At 42.3% G+C, this 23,949-nt stretch overlaps 1 protein-coding gene across 2 annotated transcripts; it reads right to left on the reverse strand.

Annotated features, from left to right (window-relative positions):
* Positions 1–5,054: 5,054 nt before the first annotated feature.
* Positions 5,055–21,601, reverse strand: ZNF317 (zinc finger protein 317). 2 transcript variants are annotated; one of them, XM_027050134.2, is made up of 7 exons: positions 21,391–21,601; positions 12,026–12,145; positions 11,175–11,311; positions 10,622–10,748; positions 10,078–10,173; positions 8,514–8,596; positions 5,055–8,081 (listed from the first exon to the last, which is right to left on the reverse strand). In XM_027050134.2, exons 2-7 carry the CDS (start codon positions 12,054–12,056, stop codon positions 6,759–6,761), a joined length of 1,797 nt encoding a protein of 598 aa, XP_026905935.1. In that variant the 5' UTR covers positions 12,057–12,145; positions 21,391–21,601; the 3' UTR covers positions 5,055–6,758. The 2 variants fall into 2 exon arrangements, with proteins under 2 accessions (XP_026905935.1, XP_026905936.1); XM_027050135.2 differs by having other exon boundaries at positions 5,055–8,078; positions 21,391–21,600.
* Between the last annotated feature and the right edge of the window lie 2,348 nt (positions 21,602–23,949).

Raw genomic sequence — 23,949 nt, forward strand, 5'->3', positions numbered from 1 at the left:
CAAAATACTTGTCAATAAAAGAGTAAGAATAAATTAATTGCCACTTAAGAAAAAAAAAAAACTGGAAAAAGAAAAATAAGCCAAAACAAAGCATAAGGCAAGAGTGGAGAGAAAAGCAGAATAATGCGGAAATTACAAAAATAGCAGCTCTAATTAGTCAAAATTCCATTTTTAAACAAACAAACCAGTAGCTCACTTGATCCAAGAAAAGAGAAAGCAAATATATAAAAAGAGTTGATGACCACGGAATCAAAAAACATTTTAAAAATCATAAGACTACTTGCTGATCTCCATGCTAATGAAATGGACAATTTCCTAGGAACATACAGATTACCAACTCTGATTCCATTCATGTTAGAAAGCTACAGAAAGACCAATTTCTATGAAAGAAAGACAATTCCTAAAGAAATACGCCACTAATAAGAACTTGACTCAGATGGTTTTACAAGGAATTCTACCAAATCTTTCCTAACCACACAGTCCTAATGCCATATAAATTATTCTGGTGCACTGAGAAGGAAAAATTCCCAATTCTTTATGAAGCAAGTATAATACCAACACCTAATCATACACAGTACAAAACAAACAAACAAACACAAAAAAACCACTATAGACCAATTATCACACATGAATAGAACTAAAAAAATTCTAAACAAAATACTAGCAAAAAGGATCCAGCACCACATTAAGAAAATACACCATGACCAAGTGAAATTCACTCCAGGAATGCAAGATTTGTTGAATATTGAGATATTTATTAATATCATATAATTTATTAATAAATCAGAAGAATCATGACCCTCTTCATAGATGTTCAAAAAAACTAGCAAATGTTAACACCCATTCATGATAAAACATTCAAGAATATAGGATACCTTCTCAGTATGATAAAATAAATATAATACCTTAGTTCTAAAAGACATTATCTTAATTAATGGGAAAACAAGAGGGGCATCTCTTCTAGAACAGAGCCAGGATGCTCACGATATATCATTGTATTAGAGGTTATTAGCCAATGCAATTAAACAAGCAAAAACAATCAGAGGCCTAAGAACTGGTAAATAAGATATCTCAATTTGCAGGTAATATGGCAGTATACCTGGAAAACCCCAGAAAAGAATAAAGCTAACTCAAGAAATAATTCAGTGAAGTAACAAGTTACAAAATTAGCAGCTTTCATATACAGAAACTGTGAACAGAAAACGTAATGGTAGGGAAAAGTCTCATTTATAATAAATGACTAAATACTTAGACAAAACTTAACAAGAAAACTTGCACATGGAAAACTTTTAAACATCATTTAATGTTTAAAACTTTTAAACATTAAACACGAAAATAGACCTGAACAAATGGAAAGTCATTCTCTGTTCTTGAATGACTTTACATTATAGAAAGTTCTCCTCAAGTTAACTTATAAACTCAAGGCAATGACAATAAAAATACCCAAAAGCTAATTTTATGGAGTTGGACAAAATAATAGGAAAGTGCATATAAAAAGCAAACAGGGGTGCCCAGCTGGCTCAGTCAGTAGAGCATATGACTCTTGATTTCGAGATTGTAAGTTCGAGACCCTAGTTGGGTATAGAGATTACTTAAAAAAAAAAAATCTTAAAAAAAAACCCAAACAAGCAAGAAAACGTAGGAAAACACTGAAAAAGAACAACCGTGAGGGGGAACTAGACATTCCAGACATTAAGACTTATTATAAAACTTCTTATAATTTAAATACTGTGGCATGGTACATGAACAAATAAATCAGCAGAATAAAGTCCAGAATTAGACATCTGGAATTCAAGATATGACAAAGGTGGGATGCCCAGGTAGTTCAGTTGGTTGTATCCAACTCTTGATGTCGGCTCAGGTCTTGATCTCACAGTCATGATATCAAGCCCTGCATTGGGCTCCATGCTGGGCATGAAGCCTGCTTAAGATTCGCTCTCTCTCCCCAGGCACGTGGGTGGCTCAGTCAGTTGAGTATCCAACTTCAGCCCAGGTCATGGTCTCATGGTTCCGGGGTTCAAGTCCCATGTCAGGCTTTGTGCTGACAGTACAGGGCCTGCTTTGGATTCTCTATCTGCCCTCCTCCACTTGCACTGTCTCTCCCTCAAAAACAAACATGAAAAAAAGATCCTTAGAAAAAAAAAGATTCCCTCTTCCTCTACCCCTCCAAAAAATATATATATATACACACACATATATATGTGTGTGTGTGTGTGCGCGCGCATGTGTGTACACACACACAACAAAGGTAACATCTCAAATTCCTAGGGCAAACACATACTTTTTTTTTTAATGTTTACTTATTTGAGAGAGGGCAAGCATGAGAGGGGGAGGGGCAGAGATAAAGGGAGAGAGAATCAGAAGCCGACTTTGCACAGTGTCAGCAAGGAACCTGATGTGGGGCTCAATCCCATGAATTTCAAGATCATTACCTGCGCTGAAATCAAGAGTCCACTGCTTAACTGACTGGTCACTCAGGCATCTTATTCATTTATTGTGAGAGAGTGCACGAGCAGGGGAAAGGGGGGGAGACAGAGAGAGAGCGAGTGAGCGAGCATGAGCAGGGAAAAGACGGAGAGAGAATCCCAAGCAGGCTCCACACTCAGCAGACTGATACAAAGCTCAAACTCACCAACCATGAGATCATGACTTGAGCTAAAATCAAGAGTCAGATGCTTAACTAACTAAGCCACCCAGGTGCCCCAAGATATACTTTTTATGTAAATAATGCTGGGTTAATATGGAAAAAATAAAACTTAATCTTACCTCACACAACACACACAAAAATCAATCTCACATGACTGTAGATCTAAAGGCATATATATTAAAGGAAAAAACAACTTGCAGAAGAAATTATAGAATGTCATCCTGCCTTCCGGGTAGGCAAATATTTCTTACACAGGAACAGAAGAGTGCTGTCCATAAAGATTCAAGGACATTAAAATTAACTCATCTCATGAAAATATACCTATTAGAACACTGGAGACATGCACCGGAGTGGGAGAAGGTATGTACAAAACTCATCCAGAGTTTTGTGGAATATATACGTGGAAAATATAAATCACAGGAAGAAAAAGGCAGGCAACTTTAGCATCGTATCCAATGTCATAAAATAGCTTGTTGCAAAACAAAGTTGCACAACCACTTTGGAAAATTCGCATCATGTACAAAGAATAAACATATGCACCCCACTCGACCCATAAATTTCAGTCCAGGGCACAGACCCAAGAGAAATACATGCACCTGTGCACCATCAGAAACGTTAAAGTGTGTCCATAGCAGCATTATTCACAAGAGCCCCAAACTGAAACGTGAAATGTAAACCGACACAAAGTACTTAAATAACTGTGGAATATGCAAACAGAACACACACAAAAATGTACTTAGAGATACTCTAAATAATAAGGGTCAATTTAACAGAAATACTGGGCAAAATCAGACAGACACAAAAGAACACACCCTGTTCGGTTCCATTTGTACAGAGTTTGAAAACAAAGAACCCAAGCCACGCCGCCAGTCAGAACACCGGTTACCTCTGGAGAGTAGGGACGGGTCTGCCACCTGCATAGGCAAGAAAGGGTATCAGCTACCCTAGTAGTGTTTTTTCTTGTCTGGTGATTACATGGATTTGCTCGGTGTAATAACGTAGCTGTACATGTGTGGGTTAAGAACCTCTGTGCGCTTCGGTAGACCTTGTTTCAAGTGTTACCACATGCACACATCCCAGTCCTTACACAACCACTGCAGAAATGACTTTGGTGTTCATACCGGTAAGCTGAACACACACAGACCTCACAACCCAGCAATTCACGCTCCTGGAATAACCCACCGACGCTCCAGAAAGTGCGGACCCAACTTCTTAAAGCAGCATTGTTCACAACTGGGAAGAACGGGAATCACAAACTGTATACCAGCAACAGAAAAGGTACGCTGCAGGGGAATACAAAAGGCCACTATCTGGAAATGGAAACTGCCACTACGTTCATCAATGGGATCCTCAAGCCTCCCCCGCTACTACTCAGCTGGCCACCACTGTATCTACCCTGAATTCTGCAAGAGCTTTCTGATGGCCCTGTTTGTGCCCTTGTCCTTTTCTTAACCTGTCAACCCAGAAGCCAGCGATTCAGAAATTAGTTGCCAACCCCTCTGTTCAAAACCCTCCACTGACTTCCCACGACACGGGAGAATACAAGGCAAAGTCCTTCCAGGAAATCCACAGGGTGCCCCCATGACCGGCACCCTGACCCAGCTCTAGCCTCATCATCTTGGGACTCCCAGGCTTGCTCCACTGGCCCCTGTGCTACTGCATGTGTCCCAAGCAGTTGTTTTTTTTTTTTTTCATGGCCTTTGAACTGCCAAGGATGCTCCACCCCAGATTACAACATGGTGCTGTCAGTTTATATCTCTGCTCAAATGCCCCCTAAGGTGAAGGCTTTCTCCACCCACCCAACAGCTCTGAACCCCCACATTCTGTCTCATCATCACCATGCTTAGCTTTTCCTCCACTGCATTAACCACCTTGCAGTATACAATGTATTTACGGACTCATTTGTTTATGGAGTGCCTTACCCTAAGCAGAAAGAAAGCACCATGAAGGCAAAAATCCCAATTGGCTGCTACAGATGTGGGGCACAGACAGAACAGGGCCCGACACAGAAGCACTACTACCTGTTTGTGGGTTGAACTCAGACAAGCAACCTAATCTTGCTTGCCTTAGATTCTCCTTATGCAAAAGGGAGATCGTGATGGTATCTGCTTCTTGGGGCTTCTGTAAAGACTGAGACACTTCAAGTCAAGAAAATAAATACTTAAGCGTATCGGAGACTTGAAACACAATTTTAAAACATGGATTAAAGATGTAAAAAAAAAACAAAAAACAAACTCATATTCAACAATTAAAAGTATAAGCAGATTATATCCACACACAGCAGCTATAAAACCTTACCAATGACTCGATGCACGTATTACAGGTCGCATCCACTTGGGATTAACAGAACCCTCCCCCACCAATAAAAAATTATTAAATTCATAAACAATGAAATATCCAAAGCAGCTTAAGCCAATAACCAGTTTTATTTATATTTTTCTCATGTAATAGGAAGTCTGGAAATAATATATCCACGGCTAGTGTAGACAAAGAAGTGACTGGAGGGGCCAGGATCATTGTGCCTTTTCTGCAGGATCCTCTTTAGCCTGTGGCTTGCAGCCTCATGGTCACAAGACATATCTTTGAACACTAGGTACTTGGTCTCCTTGCAAGGTGAGAAGTAGGGAAAAGAGCAAAAACAAAATCTGTAGAAGAATGCAGGTAAGAAAAATCCCTTTTCAAGAGCTCTCTTGTCAACAGCCCATACAGTGACATCTGCTTATCAGTCAATGGCCAGGCTGTGACATAAAGACTGTAATAGTTGTGGAAAACTCGTTAAGAGACTTCTAAAACTAGGGTATCTTAGTAATCTGACAAAACTTGGATTTTCTTGATGTGAAAGATGAGACACCGGGAGAGCAACGAGAAGTGTATGTCACTCCTGCAGGGACAGGAGGCCCAGAACATTCCAGAGGATCCATCTGATGAAGACATCATGCCCTGATAGCAACGCATCTTAGACACTCGTAACAAACAGGTACTAAAAATACCCACATGTTACATAGCATTTAACACAATGCCAAACAGTCCACTGGTCAAGGGAGTTATCCAAAAGGAAATGAACACATATCAAGGATGGAATTATAATAATACTATATACAAACCTGTAATGAAGCCCAAGTGTTAGAGGAGCATGATCTTAAGAATAGAGACTACAAATTAATGAGTGAGGGTCTGTTTTCATGATGAAAGACTGACAAACGCAATTTCATGATTCACTAGAAAATTCCATCAGGGTATGAATTCTCATGAGCACAAGTGAGGGGGCTGCGGCTAAAATCATCTCCACACACGGGCCGTCTGCGGTGTGGGTTCTCACGTTTCCTGGAAGAATTCCATTGGCTAGGCTTTTTGAAGTTTTAAACAGAAATGTCTCCTAGTGTGAGTACGTCTCATAAAAACTGAGCGATTGTTGTAGGCCATGGTTTCTCAACCTCAGCAATACTGACATTTGGGGCCACATAATTCTCTCCTGCAGGGGCTCCCGGGCATTATGTGCCAGTAGCACCCCACCCCCCGCCCAGTTTTCACAATCAAAAATGTCTCCAGATAAGCAAAATCACCACCAGGTTAGAACTGTTCCTGTAGACCAAGGGCTGGCTGGGTTTTTCTGTAAAGGGCCAGAAAGTAGGTGTTTTAGGCTCTGTGAGTCACATGTGGTGTTTGCCACATGTTTTTCTTCTTTAAAAATGTTATCAACTATTCTTAGTTTGCAAGCCATACAAAAATAGACAGTCGGCCAGTTTGCTGACCTCTCTTATAGACTTTCCCACATTCCTATTTTATAGGTTTTTCTCTTTAGTATGATTTTGTTCATCAAGAATACGGTGTGAGACCATTAAGTCCCTGGTGCGCTCGCTCGTATGCCCAGAAGGTGCTGGTGGTGCTAAGGTCATTCTGACATTAAATACCAAGCTACGGTCTCTCTCCCTAAGTTCTCATTTTTTAAGAGCTGAATGCGCACCTGACTCCTGCATACCACAGGTATAGTTTTGCCCCCTAGCATGAGTTCTCGCGAATGCCCACAGTGATGAGGAAAAACAAGTCTTTCCCAGCCATGACACCAACTGGGCCCCGTCTGAGCTCTCGTGTTTCCCTGAAGGCAGACGCATCACTGGAGCCTTTTCCACACAGAAGACACGAAGAGCTTCTCTCCCCGGTGAGTTTTCACATGACTGCGAAGCGATGAGTGGTCGCTGAAGGCCTTCCCGCAGGCCAGGCACTCGTAGGGCTTCTCCCCGGTGTGTATCCTCCTGTGCACGTTCAGGTTTGAGCCTATACTGAAGGCTTTCCCACAGTGATCGCACTCGTACGGCTTCTCTCCTGTGTGACTTCTCATGTGTGTCTTGAGGGTGGACTGGTTTCTGAAGGCTTTCCCACACTGCCTGCACTCAACACGTTTCTTTACGAGATGAGTACTCATGTGCCTCCTCCGGGACAAGTAATCCCCAAACACTTTCCCGCACACGGCACATTCATAGCGTCTCTCCTGAGTGTGTATTTTCCTGTGTGTGGTCAGGTTTGAGCTCGCACTGAAGGCTTTCCCACACAGATCACACCCATACGGCTTCTCTCCGGTGTGGGAATTCATGTGCGTCTTCAGGATGGACTGGTTTCTGAACGCCTTCCCACACTGTCTACATTCGATGGGTTTCTTCACAATATGAATTCTCATGTGCTTCCTCCGTGACAAGAGATCGCCGAAGGATTTCCCACATTCTTTACACTCATACGTTTTCTCTACCATGTGGTTCTTCTTGTGCAAGTTGAAGTTCGACTTCCATCGGAAGGCTTTCCCACACTGTGTGCATTCGTAGGGTTTCTCTCCAGTGTGATTTCGGACGTGCTCTTTGAGGTGTGAGGGATGCTGGAAGGCTTTCCCACAGTCGTGACATTCATACGGTCGCTCTCCAGTGTGTGTCCGTTTGTGTGCAATGAGGTGGCAGCTCCTGCCGTACGCCTTCCCACACTCATCACACTTGTAAGGTCTCTCCCCGGTGTGAACTCTCATGTGTATCTTCAGGGAGGAGAGGGTTCGGAAGGCGTTTCCACACTGACTGCAGTCAAAGGGCTTCTCCGTGAGGTGAGTTCGTGCATGACTCCGAAGGGCAGAGGGGTCATTGAAGGCTTTCCCGCAGGCGCTGCACTCGTAGGGCTTCTCCCCAGTGTGGATCCTCCTGTGCCGCGTGAGGGAAGCACTCGTCGTGAAGGCTTTTTGGCACTGGTGGCATTCGTGCATTTTTCTCCCATTGTAAATGCTCACGTGTTGGGTTAGAGGTGACCTGTTCTTAAAGGCCGCCCCACAGTCCCGCCGGTGATAGGGCCTCTTGCCAGGGTGCCTTCCCATTTGCTGGGTAAGGTGGGTGCCCATGCTGAAGACTTCAAACAGGTGAGTGTACTCGGCGGGTTTCTCCCCAAGACGTGTTCTTTCCTGCTGATTGAGAGAGGAGTGACTAGGGCATTTCCCACAGCTCCCCACGCCCCTAAGAGCCATCCAGTCCTCCCCATGTACACTCACAGGAGTAGAAACAGGCCCTATGACCAATGACGCTGTGACTGGAGTGCAACAGTACTGTTCACGTCCCACTTGGGGTCTAGCAAATGAAACAGTGGAGGCTACGCCCTGAGGCTCCACATGAGTAACGTTCACAAAGCTTTTACTGTTTACTGTTTAAACCTGAATTGAACCCCAACGCTCATTATCTGAGGCTAAGTTTAGGGTTTTCCCCCAAAGCTGTGGGAAACAGTGTCTGAAACAGGTGCCTCTCAGGGAATACCACTTGCTGGTTCCTGAGCTGCTTTTCTAACAGGCTGCCCCAGCCTTCTCCCGTCCAGAAAACCAGGGATCATCCCAAGGAAACCTTACCACTGTTACACCACGGGGTGTTTCCTTGCCAAAAATGTCTTCCATGAGAATGGACCATTTGCTTTTAGATGGAGTCTCCCAATCTGCAACAAATTGGAAAAATATTAACCTGAGGAAAGAAATGTTGGCTGGAGAAAGGAAACACTGAGATGACAGCTGATGAAAACAGGGGGATTTCTTTGCAAAACTAACCTTAAAGAAGGAAAAGCAATGTTGAAAGGAAGAACACACATGGGGATAAAAATGCCTGTGCAATGTGGCTCTGTGAGATACCTGGTGATGGCGGAGGAGACACTTAACTAGATTCACTAAGGAATAACTCTTCAAAGAGCAACACGGATAACAACAGAAGGGTACGATCAGGGGTGCAGAGTGTGAAAGAATGGGACAAAGCTCACGTGGACAGGTCAAATTTACACACGAAGCCCAGCAATTCTGCTCCTGGGGATTTACCCAAAGAAAGCAAAAACACTACCTTGAAAAGATATCCACACCCCCACGTTCACAGCAGCATTATTTACAATAGCCGAGGTATGGAATCAATCTAAGTGTCCTTTGACAGATGAATAAAGAAAATGTGGCATATACACACAATAGATTATTATTCAGCCGTAAAAAAATAAAAAGAAGGAAATCTTCCCACTCAACCACACAGATGGGTCTTGAGGGCATAATGCTAAGATAAGACAGAGACAGACAGACTGCATGATCTCACTTCTGTGTAGAATCTAAAAAAAAACAAAAACAAAAACAAAAACAACCACCACCCCCCAAAACAAAACAAAACAAAAGAACTGAGCTCGTGGATACAGAGAACAGACTGTGATGGTTGTCAGAGGTGGCGGGTGGGCAAAATAGGTGTGAAGGGGGTCAAAAGGTACAAACTTCCAGTTGGGAAACAAGTAAGTCCTGGGCTGTAGGGTACAGCATGGTGACTATAATTAATAAGTCTGTATTATACTGAAAATTGCTAAGAGGGGAGTGGGGTGGCTTAGCTGGTTAAATGTCTGACTCTTGATTTCGGCTCAGGTCATGGTCTCATGGTTCATGGAATCGATTCCCACGTCGGGCTCTGCACTGAGGGTACAGAGTCGGCTTGGGATTCTCTCCCTCATGCTCTCTCCACCCCTCCCCAACTCGTTCTCTCAAAATAAATTTAACAAAAAAGTTGTTAAGACAGTAAATCTTAAAAGTTCTCATCACAAGAAAAAAATTGTTTTGTACCCGTGTGGTGACGGATGTTAATCAGATTTACTGTGGTGATCACTTTGCAATACATACAAAAATTGAGTCACTATGTTGTACACCTGAAACTAACACAGTATCTCAGTGGAAAGTAAGTAAACCAATAAGTGAATAAGTCAGTCAGCACATAGATAAAAGGAAAAGGAAGAAACACAGACATACATACATAGGAGAGGACAGTGAGACCAAAGGACTTGTGCGAAAATGGAGAAGGGGCATTCTCAGATTTCCCTGGCTGACATTTCCTCATGGACCTCCCTGCCCGGCATCACTAAGTAAAGCAGGTGCCCAGAAGCACCCATGTCTGCCTGGTGCTTACCGGGAGATGTGGCTCGGTGAAGTCCCCTCTCCTCTGTCCTCAGCTCCTCTTCTTGTTCCAAGTGGGAGATAAGGCTGGGTTTGCCCACCTGATACCCTACTCACGGGGAAAGACACATGTTGGGGGAGGATCGTGCAGAGGACAACCCCTTCCGTTAGGCTGGGGTCAATGTTTTGATCTTCAGTGCTCTGAAGGTGGACAAGTCTGACTTAGGAGCAGCGAAATGGTGGTGCCCAATTTCTAAGAAACACAGTGAAAGGCTTTCATAAAACACAAAGCCACAAACACCGACACGCTTTGCCCTTCAAAAGAATGAAGACTGCTCAACTCAGAAACCTATGCCCAGGCTCAGACACACTTGATGACCTCCAAGGTCAATGCAATGGGCAGGTCTTGGCAACCGTTGGGGGTCACCATGGGGGGCGGGGGAGTATGAGGACGGCTTTTTCACGTTGTGTTCCAAATCCCCACAGTCCCTGGGTCACAGCAAGTACTTAAAACAAAAACATCTGTTACACGAACAGAGAAAGGAGTCCAGCCTTACCCACTGAAGCAAGGTTGCTATAGTTCTCCAACATCACATCTTTGTACAGTTTTCTCTGTGAAGAATCCAGCAAGGGCCATTCCTTTTCAGTAAAGTCCACAGCAACGTCCTGGAAAGTCACTGACTCCTGAATCACCACACATATTTGGGGTCAGTAAGAAACCATCCCGTCTGTGTCCACAGAGATGGACTGAGGCTGGGCATGAGAGACTCTGAACACAGGACTTCCAGATGGGGCTCTGGGGACTCTTCACTAGGAGGTGATCTCGTCACATCACATGCAACACTGCTGACCTGGGACCAAATCTCTCCACTTCTAGCCTGGCCTGAGCATTCTGAGTTGTATTATGAGAGAAACACCTGCTACGTTAGTCATTTCCCCTTACGTCCCCGATACCAGGACGGCCTTGCACCTGTCTCTGGCTTTTTCTCCTGTGCCCTGATCAGGCAGTGATCAGCCTGGGTGAGGCTCTAAAAGAACTCTAACAGGTGGCACTGGGGGCATCCTAGGGAAGTGCCTCTCCCACCCCCCAGAGGCCCAGAGATCTTCTACCTGAGAACCCACACTGGTTGGCACAGGAGGCTCCAGGCCACTGCAAGCAAACAGGTCCACATCCTGGGGACAGGAATGGTCTCTGGAGGGATGAATCTCTGACTCCTTGATATAGGCAGGGTCCTGGACGGACGCAGCTAGAGAGGAGCGGATCCATGAGGATTAAAGCCTGCCCGACACTCACAGATCAGGAAGCTGCCCATGCAACTGTAAGTGTGCTAGGTGTGCAGTGCCTATCCTCGTCTGTCTCACACACACCATGTCTTGTAACAGGCCAGAGGAGCCCTGCCCCACTCAGGGACAGGGGAAAGGATGGCAGGCTGACATACCCATAAAAAAGCAATACACGCTCTCAACCAATGAGTGAAGAAATTAAAACTCTAGCAGGTAGAGCGTTTACTTGGCTCAGATTTTTCACAATAATACGGGATAAATAACAAATATAACTAAAACAAAACAAAACAAAACATGGGTGTCTGGCAGGCTCAGTCAGTGGAGCACACAACTCTTGATATCAGGGCTATGAGTCTGAGCTTCATGCTGGGAGTAGAGATTACTTACAGATAAAATATTTAATAATAACGATAACAGTAATAATAAATAGGTAACAGGGTTACCCACGACCTGTCTTTCCTTACACACCAACCACACACAATCCCTACTTCACCCAAACTCACAAGTCAGACACAGTCACGTGGGGGGCTCCCAGGACTCTGCCCCCACTGCTTGTCAGTTCCCCCACCCTTCCTGGCAGACCTCCCCCTAGCCATGCACACCCCTGATCTCCGGGAAGTCCAGGGGCCACTTACGCATGACTTCTGAGGGCACTCATTATCACCCCAGGAACTTACCACACGTGGGAGACAGACCAGGAGCTGCCATCCTATGAGAACGACAGTCAATCTGCCAGAATAGGGCACTGGCAGCAGGAGGCTTCCCTCTCGCTGTCACGGGACTCTTCGAGCAGGCATCTGTAGTAAATGAGAAAAAGACCAGTAGGACAAAGACTTCCCACCTCTCCGCTCACAGGACAATTCTGACTTTGCTTTTCCACCATCTCTTCTTTGGAGCAGCAAGTTCTGTCTGATCTTGGGCCTTTATCTTACTCAGGTGAGTCCTCTGGGCCAATGTGGAGAAGGTCCCTGATGTGCCTAATAAGATTCAGATCCACTCTCCCGTGTGATCTGTTGCCAAGCACAACTCCATCAGACTCCTTTACTTGTTAAACACTTGGGCTCCAGACTTGTCTTCCTTTCAACTTCAAGGCTTACCAAGGTTTAGGATGGTTCTAGTAGCCGCGGGGTCCGTCCACCTACAGCCACGCGTTCCAACCTCCAGTGCCTTTTGGCCACTCAGTCCACACCCACACACACACCCTGGCCACAGCCCAGGCCGTGTCATCACTGGAATCACCTTCACCTCGCAGGCAATGATTCCAAAATCTCTCTGGACAAAAACCTCTTCTCCGACACTCTTCTCACACGACCTCTCTCACTTGAGAGAGGATTCCAGGCCACCCATGCTGCTTCCATCTTGCTCTCTAACAGCAAATTCCTCCTCTCACCACCCCGCCTACCCAGTGGGAAGTCATCATCAATATCCGTCACTTCTATGACTCTCTGCCCATATAATTCCTACCAGCCAAAGGACCAACCTTGGATGATTCATTCCAACCATTCACCTCCTCTCTGAAGGTAATTGGCAAGACCAGTCTGCACACAACTGGTGACCTCCCAAACTCAGCTGCAAAAGGAGTATTTATATTCAAGAAAAGCCTACCAGGCAACCTGACCTTCCAGTTGCCTAAAAACCATGTACAAATCTTGCCAGTTTTTCCCAAATGAAAAACTGTCTCATCATTACGCTTTCAACAAGTAATCTTATTTTCATTTCACAGTAATCCCAAATAAAAAAAAAATGAGTTTACAGACCAAATCTAAAATGTGAACCAAAATGCAAAAGATCTAGAGGAGCAGGAACAATGTTAAGAAAGAAACACAAACGTAGAGGATTTGTACTAACTTTATCACAGTAATGGATGGAATAAGTAACAGACAAACAGGTCATTAGAACAGAACAGAGTTAGAAACAAACCTACATGTGTACAAACGATTTTCATTAAAAGAACAAATAAATTCAGTAGGGAAAGCAGTCTTTTTAACAAATGGTACTGAGTGGTTAAGCATCCCACTTCGGCTCAGGTCATGATCTCATGATTCATGAGTTTGAGCCCTGCATCAGGCTCTGTCCTGACAGCTCAGAGACTGGATAGAGCCTGCTTCAGATCCTCTGTCCCCTCTCATTCTACCCCTCCTCAGCTCACATGTGTGCTCTCTCTCAAAAACAAACAAACATTCGGGGCGCCTGGGTGGCTCAGTCGGCTAAGTGTCCGACTTCGGCTCAGGTCATGATCTCCCAGTTCGTGAGTTCAAGCCCCGCGTCGGGCTCTGGGCTGACAGCTCGGAGCCTGGAGTCTGCTTTAAATTCTATGTCTCCCTCTCTCTCTGCTCCTCCCCTGCTCACGCTCGGTCTCTCTATCCTTCAAAAATAAATAAAAACATTAAAAAAATAAATAAATAAAATAAAATAAACAAACATTAAACAAACAAACAAATGGTACCAAGGGCACCTGGCTGGTTCCAGTTGGGAGACCATGTAGCTCTTGATCTCAGGGTCCTGAGTTTGAGCTCCACGATGGGTGTAGACATTACTTAAAAAAAAAAAAAATGCCACTGAAAGAACTCAATGGGTAACAGGAACTTTACATTATCTTTTATCACTGCATAAGCAACAACTTGAATTAAAAACCTTTCTGAGATGAAACAGAAACCACAACATAAAAACCATAGAAAATATTTTAACAACCTTAAGTTACACAACAGTATTTTAGTCTAGACACAGAATATTAATAAATCATTAAGTTGGCCTTTACCAAAAATACAAATTTTCAAACAAAATCATGAAGAAAATTAATAGTCTAGCATAAAACACACAAAGATCAATGAAACAGAAATGAGATCCCAGAAATAAAGGCATACATACACAGTCAATTAACTTTATGACAAGGAACCAAGGATATACAAGGAAAGGACAGTCTCTTTAATAAATAATGTTGGGACAACTGGATGGCCACATGCAAAAGAATGAAACTGGACCACTATGTTACATCATACACAAAAATGAACTCAAAATGATTAAAGACATGAATGTAAGACCCAAAACCACAAAGCTAAAACAAAACATAGGCAGTAAGCTTCCTGACACTGGTCTTGGCAATTCTGATTTGACACGGAAAACAAAGAAAACAAAAGCAAAAATAAGTGGGCCTGCACCAAACTAAAAAGCTTCTGTACAATAAAGGAAACCATCAACAAAATGAAAAGGCGTGGTGCCTGGGTGGCTCAGTCGGTTAAGTGTCTGACTTCAGGTCAAGACCTTATGGTTTGTGAGTTCAAGCCCCATGTCAGGCTCTGTGCTGACAGCTCAGAGCCTGGGGCCTTTGGATTCTGTGTCTCCCCCTCTCTCTGCCCCTCCCCTGCTAGTGCCCTGTCTCTCTCTCTCAAAAATGAATAAACATTAAAAAAAAAAAATTTAAAAGGCAACCTAACAAAAAAATATTTGCAAATCATATATCTGATAGAGAGTTAATATCTGAAACACATAAAAGAATCTTACAAGTGGGGTGCCCAGATGGTTCAGTGGGTTAAACATCCAACTATTGATTTCAGCTCAGGTCATGATCTCATGGTTCATGAGATAGAGCCCCGCATTGGGCTCTGCACTGACAGCGCAGAGCCTGTTTGGGATTCTCTCTCTCTCATTCTCTCTCTCTCAAAATAAGTAAATAAACTTAAAAAAAAATGAACTCTAGCCATCTGCTAGCACGGATTCACCTTGAGGGCATTGCGCAAAGTGAAATAAATCAGACAGAAAGATCTAAATATCTATTTTTACTTCTATGTGGAATCTCAAAAAACAAAACAAAATAGGTCATGGATACAAAGAACAGACTGCCTGAATCAGAGGGTGGGTGAAATGGGTGAAAAGCATCAAAAGGTACAAAGTTCCAGTTATAAAATGAGTAAATCATGGAGATACAATGCACAGCATGGTGACTAGTTATTAATACTGTAGTATATTTAAAAGTCGCTAGAGAAGGGTACCAACAAGGAATATAGTCAAAGATATTGTAACACACTGTACGGTCACAGGTGGTAGCTACACTTGTGAGCACAGAATAGGTTTTTGTACCCAAACGACTGTAACGTTGTGTTTGTTATACTTCGACGGAAAAAAAAGAAAGTAGCTGAGAGAGTAGATCTGGAAAGTTTTCATCACAAGAAAAAAAAATGTAACTCTGTATGGCAATGATGTTAACTAGAGACTCATTGTGGTGTTCAATTCACAATACACACAAATATCAAATCATTACACTGTACACCTAAAACTAACGTTTTGTCAATTATACCTCAATTCCAAAAAAAACAGTTGCGCAATTATGTATAAAGCTGCTATAAACTTTAAACAAAATGAACAGTCAAGCCACAGATTGGGAAAAAATATTTGTAGTATGGGGTGTCTGGCTCTTGATTCCAGTTCAGATCATGATCTTGTGGATCATGGGATCAAGCCCCTGCATTGGGCTCCGTGCTGACAGTGCACAGAGCCTGCTTGGGATTCTCAGTCTCCCTCTCTCTCTGCCCCTCACCACTGCTCGTGTGTGTGCATGCATGCACTCTCTCCCTCTCTCTCTCTCACAAGATACACTTAAAAAATATATTTGTAGTACATACACTTAACAAAGAGCTCGTATATTCAGATTACATAAAGAACTCCTATAAAACAAAATTAAAAAACCAATTCAACAAAAAAAAGCTACAGCACAAAACGTAATGACAAATGTAATAAACTTGTCAAAAGGTATTCAACGTCATTGGTTATCAGATGAATGCAAACAAAACAAAAGATCCAGCATTTTAACCCTCTAGAGTGGCCAAAATAAAAAAGACTGCCAACATCAAACGTTGGCCAGGATGCGTGGCTGAGGTTGAACTGGTTCAACTACTTTGGACAACATTTTGCCAGTTTCTTTACCATCTGACTCAGCCATTCCACTCATAGATATTTACCCAAGAGAAAAATTTTAAATACGTTACAAAGACTCATACAAAATGTTCACAGCAATCTGATTTCATAATAGCCCCAAACTGTAAACAATCTAAATATCCATCAACAACAGAACGGATAAACACACTGTGGTATGTGCAATGGAGTATTACTGAACAAACACTAACTGGTGACACACACAACACGGTGGAAACTCCACGACGTTGACCAATACAAACTATACACAAAAAATGCTCTACGATTCCAGTCATAGGACATCCACGAGTAGGTGGACTTATTTAGGTTGTTAGCAAAACTTGTTTATTTCAGTCGATAGAAGTAAAAAAAAACGGCTGCCTCGGTGGAAGAGCATGAGATGGAGAAACTGAAGAAGCAAGAGGAACTTTCTGGGGCAACTGAAATATTCTTCACATTTATTTTTAGCTAGTGGTTACACGATGTACACAAGTGTCAAAAAATTCATCAAAGTGATGTAATATCTGTGTACTGTCTTCACGGTAAATTATACTTTACTTTTAAAAAGTTAACAGGAGTGTTTCTAACTTTCTGGTTTCTATAAAGTTCTAACAAAATTCCTCCCAAAACCGATCTGTGATACTCTCCTCCTCTCCTGTTACAAACAAGGAGATGTCTGCTCTCTCTTCTAAGGCTAACCTCTTCAGGGTAAATAAATATGGATATAAAATCAAAATGTACAGAGGAAAAAAAGTGAAATGAAAAAACATTCAAATCAAAGGAAGCTAGAGGAAAGGAAAAATAGAAAAAGGACAAATTCAACAGGCAAATATGTTAACACACAAGATTTAATAGACTAAATACTTCAACTAAAATATAGATATTCTCAAAACAGGTTAAAAACAACCCAGTTAGGGGCGCCTGGGTGGCTCAGTCCATTAAGTGTCCAACTTCGGCTCAGCTTATGACCTTGCGGTTCATGAGTTTGAGCCCCGCGTCAGACTCTGTGCTGAGAGCTCAGAGCCTGGAGTCTGCTTTGGATTCTGTGTCTCCCTCTCTCTCTGCCCCTCCCCTGCTCACACTCTTGTCTCTCTCTCTCTCTCTCTCTCAAAAATAAACAAACATCAAAAAAAAATTTAAACAAATAATCAAGCTATATGCTGTTTACAACAGACATCTAAAACATAAAGATATAGCAAGAATGGAAATAAAAAGAAGATATACAAGACACACACTTTTCTTTTAAATCTGGTTTAAATACATTAGTATCCAACAGAAAGAACTAAGGCAAAAAGGTTCAGAGAAAACTGAGGTATTACATAACGAAAAGAAGTACAATTCAAGAAAAAACCCCTACATATATGTATATATACATATGTGCACATATATGTGTTTTAACAGCCTCAAATACACACACACACACACACACACACACACACACACACACACACACACAAAGGTAGAGGGACGCCTGGGTGGCTCAGTTGATTAAGCGTCCAACTCTTGATCTCAGCGCTCAGGTCTTGATCTCAGGGTGGTGAATTCAAGTCCCGCACTGGGCTTCATGCTGGGCATGGAGCCTACTCAAAAAATAAAAATAAAAAATAAAAAAAGACTGAAGTCTAAGGAGCATGGACAAAGCCACCACCAGAGGTCTCACTAACACGGTTCAAGCAGATGATTCAGTAACTATATGCATACTGAACAAGACGAAACAGTATACCCTAGCTACTATAAACTCCAACCACACAGGTACAACGTATCTCAGAAAATGGCATCTATCTCTGAAAACAATGCAATGAAGTTAGCAAACAGTGTCCAAAGGGTAACGAGAAAAATGTCACAGGAATGAGTATTAAAAAAGAAAAAAATTCTAAATAATTCACATGTCAAAGAAGTCATAATACGTAATATTTATAACTGAAATATAATAAAATACACTGAAATTCTTTGGAACGCGACAGGTATCCAATGTTAGCAACTGGAAAGAAATACTGCAAAAAAGCAAAAGGAAGAAAATTATAAAGAGCAGAAAGTTACGAGATGAAAGACATACATATGATGAAGTCGTTCAATCAAGGCAAAAGTTCTCTAAGAAAAACAAAACTCACAAAATTCTGGCAGGACTTGTTTTATTTTTTAAAAAGGAAAATCTATGAATGAAAAACCAGATTATGTTACAGATGTAACAAACATTAAAAATATAATAAAAACATTAACGACTTTGAGTATACAATTTAAACCTTAGAAGGAATGAGTAAATCCCTAAAGAAATTTTACTTACCATAAAGAAATAAAGAACTTGGATGCCCTATGACCTTTAAAGGAACTGAAACAAAGAAACAACTGCTCAAAAAATTTCCACAAAGAAAACCCCAGACCTAAATGGTTTTTTCCTGGTGCAGCTCCCTTTTGCAGAACAAGGGATTCTATTCTTAGGCAAACTATTCCAGAGTTTAGAAAAAAGGGAATATTCCCACCCCATTTTATGAGACTGGCATAAACCTGAAACAGAAAAGGAAAATTACAAGCCAATTTTACTCAAACATGGATCCAAATCTCCAAACACACTAGCAAATGGAAGCCAAAAATGATACAGTAGTGCCTACCTTTACAAGTAAGTTATTTACCAACGCAAATGTCATGAATCATTAGAAAACCAATTGATTTAATTTGCCACATTACCAGACAAGTAAGAAAATCACACTATTCACTCATGCATTCAATACACAACAGTAGTACCACAAGCCAGGCACTGTTTAAGGTACTAGAAATATACAGATAAACAGATAATCAAAGCAGATTCCAGAAAAAAAATAATTCACTTGTTAAAAGCCTAAACCTTTCATGAGAAAAAACTCTTAAACTAGGAAAAGAAGGGAGCTTCCTTTACTATCTTAAAAAAAAAAAAAAAAGCTTCGACCAACATAAAAAGTCAATTACCTTTCAAGGTTGGGGGGAAAAATGGGACTACCTAGAGTTTGCTATCAGAAGTCTCCAGCGAGTCCAGCAAAGTAAATAATAAAAAATGAATGATGCAAACGGAAAATAAAAGTAGTTACTATTTATTCTACAGAGGATAAAACTGTCTATGAAGAACATTCAAAACACTACACAAAAACCAACCCAAATTCAATACACCAAGCCCTTGGGAAAAAAACATTCCTAAGCACTAAAAACAAAGATCCTATAAATAAATCTAACAACAAAACTCTCCCTCTCTCTCTCACACACACACTCCTTAAATCCTTTATTTATTAAAATTTTAACATTTATTCATTTCTGATAGAGACAGAGTGGGAGCAGGGGAGGGGCAGAGAGAGAGGGAGACACAGAGTCCAAAGCAGGGTCCAGGCTCTGAGCCGTCAGCACAGAGTTGGATGTGGGGCTTGAACTCATGAACCACAAGATCATGACCTGAGCTGAAGTTGGACACTCAACCAGCTGAGCCACCCAACTGCCCCAACTCCTTAAATCCTTTAAAACTTCATTGAAAAGCATTGTAGAATATACAAGCAAACATTCTATATCAATAAATAGATATAATAAGATTAATTGTAAGATTCAATGAAATAATGCCAACATTATAAAAACTCACATACATATTCAACACAACTTGAAAATAAAAACTCCATGGGTGCCCGGGTGGCTCAGTCGGTTAAGTGTCACTCTTGGTTTCAGCTCAGGTCATGATCTCAGGGGTTCATGAGGTCCAGTCCCGCCTCAAGCTCGTGCTGACAGCGCAGAGCCTGCTTGGGATTCTCTCTCTCCCTCTCTGCCCCTCCCATGCTCTCACTCTTTCTCTCAAAACAAATAAACTTAAAAAAAAAAAAAGGAAAAAGAAAACGCAAGTATGGGGAACTCTAAACTGACCCTAAAATTTAAGCCACGAAGTGTCTGAAAAAGAATGGGTAAGTGTATGCACTTCATCTACAAGGTACTTAAAAATCTCTAAATTAAAAAGTGTACTTGCAGAGGCGCCTGGGTAGCTCAGTCGGTTAAGCGGTAGACTTCCATTCAGGTCATGATCTCACGGTTTGTGAGTTCCAGCCCCGGCCCCGAATCAGCTTGGAGCCAGGAGCCTGCTTCCGATTCTGTCTCCTTCTCTTTGCCCCTCCCCCGCTCACACAGTCTTTCTCAAAAATAAACATTAAATTTTTTTTTTTAAAAAGTGTACTTGCATTAATGGAAAAAGAATGTCTCTGAAAGCACTTGAGTGAGTCCATTCACAAATAATTACCAAATTAGGAAATGCATTTTTGGAAAAACATATAAACAGTAAAATCCTTAAAAGAATTTAAGGGGAATGAGGGGGATGCAGGAATGACCACACAGGTTCGATGTTTCATAATCTCCTTCTTGGTCTGGTTTGTAGATTCGCTTTACCACTGTTCTTTTAAGAGTGTGTGTTTTTGGTTTTGTTTTTGTTTTTTGCAAAGAGTGTTTTCATACTTTTTTTTGCATGTTTTATATTCCAATTAAAAAATATTTGAAAGGAAAAGGATAAATAGCAACCACAATAAGATAGTAAAAATCAATGCAAAATAGTAATCACAATAAATGTTAATGGACTAACTCTCAGGTTAAATAACAGAACGTTGAGGTGAACTTTTTTTTTTTTTGAAGTGAACTTTTAAATCCAGTTATAGGCTGTTTACACCAGTCAACTAAAATAACAGGGAAGTTCACGGAAAAGTTTTAAATATAAGATTTAACATTCAATACAAATGTTAATAGGAAGCCGGTGTGCCTCTATTAATATTGGACAAAATGGACCGCAAAAGAAAAGGAAGGTATTACCCTCCCGGTCTCCCGTTCCGGACAGACCCCACCATAAAGTCCTGAATTCACTTGGGCGGGGCTTCTCCCTCTCCACCCCAAGGGGTCTTTTTTTTTTTTTAAAACCGGATCATCAGTGCCTCCCCTTGTCCTAAACACAGCGGTCCTAAATTTCAGTCCTCGCGTACCAGCATTTCATGTCGTTGATCACAGAGTCTAAAGCACACTCCTCACCGGGCTGCCTGGCTTTCCGGTCCCAGGTCTCTGTCCCCAATTACTCCTCCCTGCCTTATGGGCCTTTCGTGTCCTCGGGAAGACCGAGGGTAAAGGGTTAAGTGAGGAAATTGGGGCTTACAAGGCTGACGTTAGAATTGGGTGGAATGGAGGTCACGGAAGCTGCCGCTGAAAGGACGTCAAGTTCATACAGCAGGTGCGGTCTGTCGCGGGGAAGTGGAGAGTCCCCAACAACGGGGTGAAAGCCGCGATGGACGCCTCCTCTGCCCATGTGTATAGCCGCAATCGCCTCCCGAGAGCAATGGCTTCCGCTTCACTTCCGCCTTCTAACTCTCGCGGGACTTCAAAGGCGGCTTCTAACTCGGAAGCCTGGGGCAGAGAGGATTCTGGGAGATGTAGTTCTCGAGTTTAGACGGTTACGGCGGTGGTTCCCAACTGGAGTCTAACGATCCACATTTCCCAACTTCCAATTGTTCCAGTGTCCCAGAACCCAGTTCTCGGGTTTCTTTTCGTCTTATAATCATTCTCTTGGTGGTAGCCGCGAATCTCACCGTGTTAGAACTATTTATACACTCAAGGCTCAAATTTCCACCCACAGCCCCCCACCTCTACCCTGGATTCCAGATGGTATGAGACTTGCACTCTCCACTTAGATATTTTTTTTTTATTCAGCTGAGTACATTTATTTTTTTTTTAACGTTTTTTTATTTATTTTTGAGACAGGGAGAGACAGAGCATGAACAGGGGAGGGTCAGAGAGAGGGAGACACAGAATCTGAAACAGGCTCCAGGCTCTGAGCTGTCAGCACAGAGCCCGACGCGGGGCTCGAACTCACGGACTGCGAGATCATGACCTGAGCAGAAGTCGGCCGCTCAACCGACTGAGCCACCCAGGCGCCCCTCCACTTAGATATTTTAAAATGCCACAAATCAAACTCCTGACTTCACCCTCTCAACCTCAAATAATAGCAACCCCATCTTCCCACTTGTCCACTATAAACCTTGACAAAACCCTCAACCTTTTGATTTGTCCTGTCCACCAGGGAATGTTCCATTCTACCTTGACCGTCACCCCAAAGCCTGATCACTTTGGCAAAAAAAAAAAAAAAAAAGGAAAGTTTTCCTTGTTCCAGAGTCAAGAGAGGTAGTGTCGGGACTTAGAAAAGTCCAGATTAGCATTTTGTGTTCCTCTTTTATAATACCTGAACTAGAAAGTTAGGAGACCCAGCTGCCAGTGAGGGTGTTTATCGAGGCAAGGTGAGCCCAGGAGGAGTGGAAGCTCAACCGACTGAGCCACCCAGGTGCCCCTCTTAGCATGAGTTCTAATCCCAACTCCACTAAGGCAGGCAACTGCAGTATGTTGCCTATAGTCTGTCCCTTCTGTGTAAATGAGCTGGCTTCTAAATTGTGAGACTCAAATGGGAAAAGTAAGTAATCTGATTATTGTTGTATAGGGTCAAGAAGGGCACAAAACAAGCCAAGCCCACTTTGCAGAGAGGCAAGCAAAGATGGTAAGACCTGGGGCAGAGGATCCTTGGGGTCAAGACTGGGGAAACTCCAGAGAGATTCCAGAGAGGGTAAAGGGTCACATCTTAGATATCTGGAGCCAGCACAGAAGAGGAAAAAAGGAAAAAGATTCAGTTAGGATTCAGGCAGGACCTGGAGTCATAAAAACAGAAAGTCGGTATTTAAAATCAGTAAACAATGCTGGATCAGGATCAATTTGTCTAATCAGTGCTGAATCCCAGTAAACTCACAAGAATTAATTGATGGAATGAATGAAAGGGGAAAATACCACTCACCTAACTCTTCAAAATTAAGAGTAGGAGGTTTCTGCAATATTTCTCAAACAGGGGGAAGTATTGTTAAGGAAAACAGCACCCGAAGGTTGGAAAAACTTCACGCACATTGTGTTTCTATAGAAAGATAGGACTATTGTAGGGAGATAAAATATGTTAATCTGGAGTGCAGGGGTGGTTCAGTTGGTTGAGTGACTGACTCTTGATTTTGGCTCAGGTCATGATCTCACGGTTCCTGAGTTTGAGCCCCACATCGGGCTCTGTGCTGGCAGCACTGGAGCCTGCTTTGAAGTCTCTCTCTCCCTCTCTCTCTTGAAATAAATACACTTAAATATGTTAACCTTGGGGTGGTGGGAGGGGGGATGGGCTAAATGGGTAAGGGGCATTAAGGAATCTACTCCTGAAATCGTTGTTTCACTATATGCTAACTAATTTGGATGTAAATTTTAAAAAATAAAAGATAAAATTTAAAAAAATATGTTAACCTTAAAAAATGAAACTGTCAGTTATTTTAGCAGCAAAAAAGGAGGGGGTACTTATTTGGGAATAGCAGAGAATTGCAATCCTGGACAAATAAGCTAAGGAGTCCACAGAACAAAGGAGCGAATGCTCTTTGATGAAGGAAAGCAGGAAGTTGGGAAGGCTGTCATAAAAAATCCATGAGCGTAAACTGGTATTTTGAAGTATAGTGCATTTTCATTGACTGAGTGGTGATAGTGTCTCATTGGCTGGGCTGTTAACGGGACAGGAGAAAACCTTTTATCTTCTTGCTGGGATAGTAAAGTGATATGAACTTGCTAGGTGCCTCTCTTCTTGTTTAGTCTGCAACTGACAACGAGGGATAGGGCTGAGAGCACCCCATTGACTCCCCACCTTCCAGAT

The sequence above is a fragment of the Acinonyx jubatus genome, chromosome A2 (genome assembly GCF_027475565.1).
Source record: "Acinonyx jubatus isolate Ajub_Pintada_27869175 chromosome A2, VMU_Ajub_asm_v1.0, whole genome shotgun sequence".
In the NCBI taxonomy this organism is placed as follows: Eukaryota; Metazoa; Chordata; class Mammalia; order Carnivora; family Felidae; genus Acinonyx; species Acinonyx jubatus.